Source organism: Montipora capricornis, chromosome 13 (assembly GCF_036669925.1).
Source record: "Montipora capricornis isolate CH-2021 chromosome 13, ASM3666992v2, whole genome shotgun sequence".
NCBI classification, from domain to species: domain Eukaryota; kingdom Metazoa; phylum Cnidaria; class Anthozoa; order Scleractinia; family Acroporidae; genus Montipora; species Montipora capricornis.
The window spans coordinates 40,761,621-40,772,781 of NC_090895.1; the positions used below are offsets into that span (position 1 = coordinate 40,761,621).

General features: G+C 40.0%; 1 protein-coding gene across 10 annotated transcripts in view; it reads left to right on the forward strand.

The window, feature by feature from the left end:
• LOC138028402 (GRIP and coiled-coil domain-containing protein 2-like) overlaps positions 1 to 11,161 on the forward strand; it is an 84,344-nt gene that overhangs the window by 21,154 nt on the left and 52,029 nt on the right. For all 10 annotated transcript variants that reach the window (XM_068875928.1, XM_068875930.1, XM_068875931.1 and 7 more), the window contains 4 exons: positions 3,418 to 3,522; positions 6,484 to 6,588; positions 7,329 to 7,433; positions 9,331 to 9,426. In XM_068875928.1, coding sequence (XP_068732029.1) covers positions 3,418 to 3,522; positions 6,484 to 6,588; positions 7,329 to 7,433; positions 9,331 to 9,426 — 411 coding nt within the window. The remainder of the gene's footprint in view (positions 1 to 3,417; positions 3,523 to 6,483; positions 6,589 to 7,328; positions 7,434 to 9,330; positions 9,427 to 11,161) is intronic.

Consider the following 11,161-nt stretch of genomic DNA (forward strand, 5'->3'; position numbering starts at 1 on the left):
TGATCATTTTTGATGTGCGGTGAATTATTGCTATTGAGCTTTATTCGTGCTCAGGCTCTACAACACGTGACTAGAAACGTTGCTAATTAGAAACAAAGGTTCCTTTCTTTTGAAAACTGATGAAAACAGTTTTAACCGGACTTTTAAGCAAGGACGACGGAAGTGTCTAGTTCGGTGATCGGAAGTACTGTTTTTCCCGCCACCCGTGAACGGTCTGGTTTTAGCGAAGCACTATGGTTAAAAAAGTATGGTAGCCCCGGGAATTTTTGGTTTTGGTCATGAAGTCATCGTGCGACCTTTTGTCTGTCCTTTCGTACGTTCATCTTTTCATGTAAGCTAATGCGCGAAATGTCGCACTGCTGGAAGCCTGGAATCCTCGTTTTTTGGCGGGAAGTTGCATGAGTTGGAACCCGCATTTGGCGGGAAGTTGCATGGGTTGGAACCCGCATTTTTTTTTTGGCGGGAAGTTGCATGGCCAGCGTACAGCAGTTGACACTGTGTTTTTTAGCAGAAATTTGGAAGCAAGCTTAGTATTTATTTAATATGTCGTACAACGAGAAAAGAAGAGGAAAAACAGTAAGCAGACGACGAATTAGCGGTGCTTAACGTGAAGGTGAACGACTGAAAGCATGCATGAGAAATCTGGCGTGATATCAGTGACAAACAACGAGTGAAAGAGAACAAGGAAGATCCCGAGTAAAGAGACGGCATTGTAATGACGAGCAGCGGAAGAAAAAGCAAGTACAGGCACGAGAAAACAGGCTGAATAATGGTGAACTAAAAGGGAGAAAAGAGAAAGAAAGAGCACGAGAAAATAGACTAATCTAAATTAAAGAAATGAGCAGGCCGGACTGGTTGTATGGTAAGCAGACTTGTTACAAAAATATCTGAAAACAAAAACATAAATAAGCGATAATAGAGTATTCCCGCTTTTAGGCTTGCCTATATTAATAATGACGAGCAGCGGAAGAAAAAGTACGCTTTCTGAACACGTAGGAGATTGTGGCAGGCCGTTGTGGAAAGCACGTATTAAAAGTCTGTTGTTCAATGTTGTACTTTACATGATAAATACGTTAATGCTTGAATTTAAATGGAAAGACATAGGTATTTCATCGTTTTCTGGTCTTCTTTGATGATTTCTTAACTAAAAAGTTGTTTTGATTTCAAAAAACCCCAAACAACGTGTTCGGCTAGCTTTCAATTATTGGCACAGGTTTTCTCATGTCTTTATTCAAATGGAAGTGCTTCAACTATTTGTATTCATTCGTCACTCGTGTGTCAGCAGTTTGATGCGAAAGATCAAGTAATTTTTGCAAGTCGATATTTATTTACGTTAAGCTTATAATTTTGTTGATTTGATAGTTGCTTGGAATGGAGTCGACAAAATGATGTTCGTGAACCCTATAAATTCAAACAGTTCATGCAGCTATGATAGGGGCAAGATTTGTCCTAAACACTATCAACCCTTAAAACAGTAACGAAGAAGTTCAGTTTCATGTCACACGTGGGCGTTGGTAAAACATACGGTGTGGTCAAAGCAAAGTATTTAGAAAAGATAAAAAACGAAGAGAGAACTAGTGGAATTTCCCCTTTAGTGACGGAGATCGATAGCCTGTTGGTAGAAAAAATTGAGAAGGAAAGCTTACCGGCTCGTCGAGATAAAGGGCTCTGTAAGGGTCTCCAAATGTTGCTTTTTAACCCGAAACTCTGCCAAACATTTATTGTCTTTCGTACCATCAAAGTCAAACTCGCTGTACGACGAGTGTGGAAAAGACAAGTTGTCAGACTGGTATTTTTCGTAAAGAACTAAAAGTTATTTTTCTGAAATGAAATTATAACCACGCGGATGAAGTAGCAAATATCTTATTTCTCTAAAAGTAGGCATGACATTTAAGAACCAAGAGAAACTAGATTACGCGACGAACTACGAATTGCTCAAGTTAAGTTTGCTCAAAACAGTTTCAAAACATGGGAGGAAATGTCTCATTGTAAGAATTAATCCTTTAACGCGCTGTTCCTTGTAACTGCAATGTTATAATACCAAATGAAATACTAAATAATTGCTAAAGAAGATGCATTCATTGCTATGACGTAATAGATTACCATGGTAACAAAATAGCATCTTAAACGCTTATATCTCAAAAACGGAATTCTTTGAGTATTGGCTTAGATTGCTTATCACTTCCCAGCAGTAAGAATTGAGGGTCACCAATGGACTTCATTTGATGTGTGGCGTATTGAAATAAGGGTTCGAAACCCTCTAAATTGAAAAAGTCTAGCAATGATAGGGCAAGATTCAGGCCGACATCCACGGAACTAACGAAGAAGTAAATTTCATGTCACAGAAACGGGCGTTGATGAAGGTTACGAGGGGCTCAGTCAAAAACGAAGCCGGAGAAAGCTAGTGGAATTTCCCCGAGAGTCATGGAGCTCAATAGCCTATTGGAAGAAAAAATTGAAAAGGGAAGTTTGGCAGAGTCTTTGAGAGAAAGGCCTCTGCAAGGGTCTTTTTGAGTTTTATATTAGCCTTCTAAAAACTTCTTCTTCTTCTTCTAAAAACTCGGTGCACCGAGTTCCCTTTTGAGATATACCGTAACCGATTAAAGGGGCAGTGTCACGCTATTTTAGTTAAACTTCAGAACCCTAAGAGACGTCTTTGCATCAATGAAGACCAAAAAATAATGCTCTAGTTTTGTTGCCAATAACCATTGAAGTGAACTGAAGCTATTTGTTGTTTGCGGCCAAGGATGGAGAGGATAGAAATCGCCAAAAGTTAAACATGAATCGCTCTTTGTGTCATAAATACATTTCATATCTTCTCATAGGTTTGCCACGATTGTCACGTGTGAGCTAAAGTACTAATTTAGATTTTTACCCAGTTTTGACCTAAAAACAGCAAATGTAACATGACAGTGCTCCTTTAAATACAAAATATATGTTGCTGTAAGATGGCTCTTTTGTTGCCATGGTAATCTGTTATGTCACATCAACGAGTGAGTGCATCTTGTTTAGCAATTGTTCAGTGTTTCATTCGGTACCATAACAATGCCGTTTTGTGAAACATTTTGGGTAAATTAAACCTTTCCAAATAGTACAGTTTGTTGAAAGTGTTGAAAGTGGTTTGAGGCTCCTAAGGTAAACAGGAGAGGCGGAATTCGACGTATCCGTTCCATTGTTCTGCGGTTAAAAGCTACCGTGCAAGACACTCCCGTAGTTTTTATTTAAAGTCCCTATTAATCAATGCCTCGCACTTTGATACACCCTTCGCATGGTGAGGATAATTTATGCGTGAGAGCTGCATGCTTTGACAAGCCAGTCGTTACACTATTGGCAACCGAGTCCTTGCGTTGACTGCGAACCCAAAGGATTCATTATGAGAGTCAACGTTGATAGAGAATAATCTTGTTTGTCCTTCAGGAATTGAGAAAGACTCTTTCTGTTGTCAAGATTGAGAAGGAAGACATGGAAGCAGCATTGAGTGAGAGTAGAAAGGAATTTCAAGCTCTGGAACAGAAGAATAAGGTAATGGAGACAGATATTTTTGCACAGTTGTTAAAAGTTTGGATTTCTCTGAGGAAGAATCTCTTTCAACAGCGACGTGACAAAAACGTCACTTGAAATTACAAGATTACTTTTCCAAACGTTTCGGGATTGTGCCACTACATTTAGTATAGGTTGCGTCCGATTGACCGTATTCCGGAATAGGAATACATGGAATAGAAGGTAGAAATCCTTCTTTCTTACGGACATTCACAATAAAATTGTCAAACACCTGCTAAAATGCTACTTTAAACGTATCTTTATTATCCTTGTTGCTTCAAAACGCCAGACATACCGTTTTAAGTCATCACTCCAAGTATTCTTATTCCGGAATAGGGTCAATCGAACGCGCCCTTAATCATTACGAAATAATCGTGGTATCGTGGAAATGAACGGTGTTCACATTAAGAAAGAGAAATTTACTGCGAGTCACGATCTCCTTAGAATTCGAGATTGTCGGTTATTTGCAGAGAACGGGATAGATATATTTTAAAATCCACTCGCACAGCCACTGTTTTGCTTACTTCACACTATTGGAGAGATTTAGGAGCTCGTTTACGACAAACTTTAGGCTGAAATTTGCGTTTTCTGGCTCATTCCTTTCTTGTTAGCTACAGATACCAAGCAACTCCACAAAAGGAGAGTCATACGTTTTCATACTATTTAGGTATTTTTTTAAAGACAAAAAATAGTGTAATTCAGACAGGTTTATTTATCTTACTTTTCCACTGAGGCATGCAACTTGACAATAGAATATTATACACTCATTTACTAAATGTATGGTTCCGAGGGGAACAGTAACTTTTGTTTTTCTGAGAGTACTGATGTTTCCCGAGACGAAGTCGAAGGAAACATCAGGACTCGAGGGAAAACTTAACTAACTAGTTTCCCTAGGGACCACACATTCAGGTTTGTTAAATATTTAGATTTTCCCTTCAACAATCGCAGCAAAGTAAACAAACGCGGGCAACAGCTGCTGAGAATCAAGAATCAAGCAATCACAGTGCTCGTTTTGTTGAGTGAAACTCTAGCGTAGTTCCTAAAACGCGGAATGACCTAAAATAATCTAAAATAACCTAAAATGATCTAAAATGAGCTACAACGGTATTTAAAATGACCTAGAATGACCTAAAATGAGTAGGTCATTGTGGGTCATTTTGGATCATTTTGGATACCGCTGTAGCTCATTTTAGGTCATTTTAGATCATGTTAGGTCTTTTACATACAGTTGAAAGCTCATTTTAGCTCATTTTAGATCATTTTAGGTTATTTTTATTCCTCGTTTTAGTAACTACGGAAACTCGAGATGTATAACAATGATGTACGGCCTGCACGTGCCATATTTTTAATTCTCTCGTGCCGTTACCAAAGTAAATGCCAATTCTCAAAGGCCCCTGCCGAAGACGATACATTGTTTCCGAAATGTTTCTTGTCGCGCGCAAAGTAAAAAACTTTTGCAAGGGAAATAAAATGTTTTTTAACGCGTCCAGGAATATTTCTACTTCCTGTTGCGGGGAAAATTTCGAGAAAAAAGGTTTCGGCAACATTTTTCTTTCGCGGTGGCCTCAACTTGACTGGTTATACGTGCGACTGAAGGGCAAGTAGTAGAAATGACACTTTTCGTGACGCAACTTTAATGGCTTTCCAGGCAAAAAGTGCCAATTAAAGAAGGTAACTACCGAATAGGAGGTTTTCACGTGACGTCATTGCCACCATGTTGGTGGACGAAAAACAAAAGATCTCTCATTAGCTTCTTTTGTTCGTCCACCAGAAGTCGTACATTTCTCTATTGTTATTGGTGTCTTTTTTAATTCTCAACTTCTCTGCAGATTAAAAAACGTAACATATTCAAATCGAATTTGGCCGTCGATATCCAGGACTCCTACGTGACTGTTGTCAACAAAGCATGTGCCATGAGGCGTGCCCGTCGCATCTCTTGTCGCCAACTCGCTCGCCAACCTCGTTCCCAGGGTCTCCATTGTCGTGGACAAAGAGACCCTGAAAACGAGAGTGCTCGCACGCCTCCACTCTAGAGAGCGAATTTAACATTAGCAAGATTAGGAATTAGGCAACCGGAGACCGCCAGCAATGTTAGCACGAGATGCTCCATTTGGGTTTTACCGCAAACTGAAAAGATCGCTGGCGGAAAAATATCCGGATTCGACAGACGATTCGAGAGAAAATCGTTTACACAACAAAACTCTCCGGATTCAGAAGTTTTCGAATTCAAAGTTCCCACTTTAAATTCCGGATTCAAAATCTCCGGACACATGACCAAACCGGGGAGTTTTTAGTTCGCATTCGTCCTCTTGTGTGTAAACGGCAATACCAATCCAGTACAAAAACGTTCCGTATTCGTCACGGATCCGGAAGAATTTCCTCTAGTGTAAACTTAGTCTAAGTATCACTGCATTCAGCATTCAAACTTGAAAAAATTCAGGTTCTTCCGTTTTCGCGTACAAACTAGGAAAAAAAGAAACGCCAATGCGAGCACAAAATGGTGTGCTCCAAGGTCAATTAGAACGAAAAATTGGTAAGACGGGGTCGAGAAAATATACAGCACTGCACGAGAAATGTGCTCCGAGTTTCAGATGAAAAAAAACAATCGCCTTGATTGACGGTGCTTAAGAATTGAAACCGCAAAACGGTAACTTTTACGATAAAGAATGACTATTAGATTTGGCTGCTATCCGAAAAGAAGGAAAAGTTAATAATTATGTGGCATTACCAAAAACCTCAGCCTGGTCCGCCATCTTAGAAGAGAGGTTTCGACTGGCTCTGCGTATCTTGACTATCTGGGCCCGGGCGAACGTTTAATAGTGAAGTCTAACATAGGAAGGAGGAATCATTTGAAGTAAAACAAAAAGAAAAGCGGAAGTGAGACGAAAAAATAGAAGATGATTTCAAGAGAGAGGCGTTTCATTTACTCTTTTGTCTTTACAGGGAACTGTCGAAGAATTCGAAAAGCTGTTTGTGGAGAATGAAGTTTTAAAAGACTCAGTGACCGGACTTCAAAAACAATACAGAAATGTTACTGAAGCAAACGAGGTAAAAAGAAGATTCTCTCCCACTTTCGATATATTAAAATTCAGTCCTAAACAAAAGGCATTATCTCGAGGCTCTGGAGTATAAATACAAAGATTTGTATGAGTTTATTCCCCGGAGCCTCGAGATGGTGCCTTTTGTTTAGGACTGAATTTTAATATATCGAAAGTGGGCAATTACCAGCGTCGACAATATTCGGAAAAGCGCGGACCCTTCCCGAGGTGGAAAATTTGTCACTAAGACACGTGACCAGCCTGCAATGGTGTCTATCTTGCCTCGTTCCCTCTGGGGTGGGGAGGTAAAAGACCCTGGGAACGAGGTTAAGGAGAAGTGAAGTGCTCTACTAATTGTGGAGACTGTAAATCAAATCCAATCACATGAAATTAAAGGACGTAAATCAAATGTTTTTTTCTGAGAGGAGAAAGTGGGAGTGCCTTTAGAAAAACCATCTTAACCTGCATAAGTTGATTAAGACGTCGAGTCCGAATTTGGTGGAAGGCGAGTTACTGCTACACCAACCTATAATTGTAGTTCCCCAGGTTTAAAGATATCAAGATTTCCTTGAGAAGTACGAGACTAAGGAAAGAAGACCAGGCTAATAACTTGACCAGGAGTACTCTTTCGAGTCTGAATATTGACTTAATGAAAACGATCTCTGGACTGAGAGGGTACTAGTGGAAGGAAATAGACCATTGTTCCCCCAATCTAGTATAACCCACTGCAAATTTTGTTTGCCTATGCAGGCTGCAAAGAAACAGCTGGAATGCGTTATGTTCGAGAGAGACGAGTTGAGTCTTTCACTCAAGTCATTGCTGGAAGAGCATAATAAAATATTGCATCAGAATGAGGTGAGAAAATGGAAACCAACAGACCTTATTCCAAAATGACCGCCATTTAAATATTCTTTTGTTTTTATTCAAATTAGCCCTTGATGCCTCGTTCTTGAGCTGAAAATTCAAAAGAATATTTTGCCTTGAACGAGCCATCAAGGTCTAATTTCAATAAAAACAAAGGAATATCTAAATAGCGGCCATTTTGGAATAAGGTGTATGACTGTTTTCTAAATTTAAATTGACGAGTCATCCACACAAACACATTTTCAAAATCGCTTAGTTACACAAATCGCCGCCGACTTGTTTTTTTGAACATTGGACTACTTTGTGTGGAGGTTGTTGGTTCAAGTATGGCCGGACTTATACCTTTGGTCTTAAATAACCGAGGAGAAATAGCTGCCTTTGTTATCACATCTGCAAATAGTAAAGCATTCTAGTCTTATCGGATAAGAACCAATAAAAGCGACGACCCATTTCCCAACCTTGACATATGTTCTTAAAATTCCGTTGGAGGGTAAGGAATCCTCTCATTGTATGTTGAGATCGCGTCATTGCATGTAAGACTAATGAAAGGCTTTCCTTTCGTTACTATGTAAGTAACATTCAGAACTGCGGTGATATAAAATTTTAATATACTTTTTCCCACATTTCGAAGATGTTTCTTATGTGGTTCCTTCAAAGCCACGCATACCTTGTTCGAAAAGGGTAAGACATGGAGTTCCAAGTGCTATGGTCTGTCACACTTGGTAATCCTAAGAGTAATTTCAATAAAATTGGCACGGCTTCCATTTGCCCCATAATAGAATTTCTCGATAAATTGTTATTCAGCTCTTCAAGTCTTTGGTGGAAAAAAGCGCTATTCAAATGTCTTCACATAAATTGTCACATAAACTGTCACCCTCCCCTCTCATATCCCTCCTCAATGGACAGGTTTGGCAGTAATGCTGATCGTTACGTCATTCCCATCTATTGTTGTAGGGGCTAGCTCGAAAACCTCACGGTTTCTCTAGTCTCTAAGCCCCAATAACGAATAAATTACACATTTTCAGTGCGACGGAGAAAACCGTGAACACCCAAAGTATGTCAGGAATACTTATTGCTCTTAAGCCAATCATGTTTGAGGAGTTCACGCGCCAAAACCGCAAACTGAATATCCGTTATAATACAGGTATTCGCGACGGCGCCACATGTTGAAACCAACAATTACTTCGGAGCGCCAGTGATTGGTGGAAGGACAAACACATGCACTGTTTTGTTTCTTTATGAGTAGTCACAGAGCTTAAACTACCAGAATTAGCTCAACTTAAATCAATTACCTGGAAAATCTTAAGCCGATATTACGACAGTAAGCACTCTGCGGTTTAGCGAGTGGATTTCGGACGCGTGATTGGACACTGAGAAATAACATTCCTGACATATTTCAGGTGTTCACGGTTTTCCCGTTCGCACTGTAATAGATCTAATCGGCCAACTCAAAGTTGTACCCGATTGAAATCTTCCGGGATTAAGATTCTTAGTGTGTTGTATTTTCATGATAATGTAGCACTTATATTTAAATGATATGGAAATACCTGGAACAAAGAGTTCTATTCGCAAAGGGTTTGAATTGGTTACAACATTGAGTTATCCGGTTAGGTCTACAACTTATAACTTAATATACAGTGTAACCATTTATAACCACTATCGTATTGTAATACAACATTTTGTTGGCAATAAACATTTCTTCTTCTTGTTCTTGTTCTTCGTCTTCGTCTTCTTCGTAACGCGTCAACCGTAGCCGGGTTAATTGACTGTCGAACCCAAGGGTTCTATCGCTTTAGTGGCTGGCCAATTTGAATATCAAAAGTATTGCTATTAGCCTGGAAAAGAAGGAAATAATTTGCTAATATGGAGCCACATGTTATACCAAAAGGTGCTAGAAGGTCAACTTGAGGAGCTGAGTTCCGCCATCAAGGAAGCTGGGAAGAATCTAGAGTCGACGGAACAGAGCAGCGAAGAACAGGAAAAGGTAAATTTGTTTTGTTCGGGTTTTTTTTAGCTTTCATAACCTACAGCGAAAAAGATGGGAGATCTACCTTTCGGAAAGTCCCCTTTAATTGTATTGAATAGAACTAATTTTAATAGCTTCCTTTTTTTGTTTAGTTTTATTCTTCGTGCCTGGGGTTTGGGGTGCTCGAGGGTTGGTTTTCACTCATGACGTATGCGCAAGCATTAGCAACGCACGCATACGCAATCGGGTCCCCAGAGTCCGCTTTTCTTTTGGTCAGCATCAAGAATACGGGCGCTGGTCACTTACAAGGCAGGAAGTCCGCAAATCACGGACTTACGGCTCTTCTACGCACGTTCAGACATTTGAAACAACAACAGTGGTTGCCAACGGTTACAAAAATGGACCTTCACTTCGAAAGCGCATAAACTGGAAGTTGTCAGAGTCCGTGTTCTGGGTGCTGACCAAAAGAAAAGCGGACTCTGGGGACGAGATTGACGCAGACGTTTTAACTTGTTGTCAATTAGTGTCTTTTGTTCTGGACAACAAAATGTGGTGATGTACTAATCGCTTATGCTGGCATCACCACTTCATGGAGAAAAACGATGGCTCTGTACGCCCCACACTTGCGTTTGACTTGAAGTGAAGTCGTTATTTTACGAGGGTCGAAGGCAATGGCCAAATGCAAATAAACTTGTGACTCTCGGTCAGACCATACCACAACACCAAGAGCTCCCTGCCTGTCCTTTTTGAATAGTGTGTGGGATATTTATGAACAAGGAATGTGCGAAGACGGGGCCTACGCTTTATAGTCCTTATATCAGAACACGTCGAAAAGTCTAACCATTTGCGGATGTAATTACAAAGGCAGCACTTTCTCCTCAGTTATTTAAAAGATCCTTGAGGTTGATCCTGCCGGAGTTGAACTTACGGTAGTCCGATGCTCAGCCAACCGGTCAGCGGTTGACACCATGGTGCACGTGTTTAGCGTTTCCTTCCAAAAAATGACCTGTTATGACTAAACTTGAGGTTGCTTGGAACGAGATAAATTTTCAAATTTCTCGTCAAGCATCCGCATCATCCCTGTCGATTTAGCTCATGCAAAGTTGGTACACTCCTCAGTTTCATGCTGAACGACATCTGGGAAGTTATATTTTGTGGATAATATGTGAACGGAAGTTCTGTTTGAGGCGTAGACATGGGGTAGACTTAGTAGTATTCACACAGCGATCGCAGTCCGGTCATCTAAACATGTTTTAAAGAACCTCGGAAGATAGTTTAACCACATTGGTTGGCAAAAGCGCTAAGCAACGGCGCCGAATGTGGGAGCATGAAGAAACTCTATCCCTTGTAGAAAAATTGAAAGGAATGTTGAAGCCGCCTTAATTTTTCAGGTGTCTATCAGATATAATTGCTTAAATTGGATTGTCATCTGGAATGAAATCTCCGTCGTTCAGTTTTGTTTCCTAGGCATTGTCTATTTTTCTATTCCGCATAATACACTTTGTTTGCCTCTCAAATTTTGCATAAACCATTGCTTTCAAATGCTATCGAGAGTAAGTATATTCATGGTATATGTATATATGAATATTTCTATTCCCAAGAGCATTCGAAAACAATGGTTTATGCCAAATTTGGAAGGCAAACAAAGTGTGTTATGGGGAATGCGAAAATAGCGAATTCCCGAAAATAGAAGTTTAAGGTCGAGTTTTTCGTGAAACTGCGAACGGGAAACGCTAGGCTGCTTGTGAGTCTT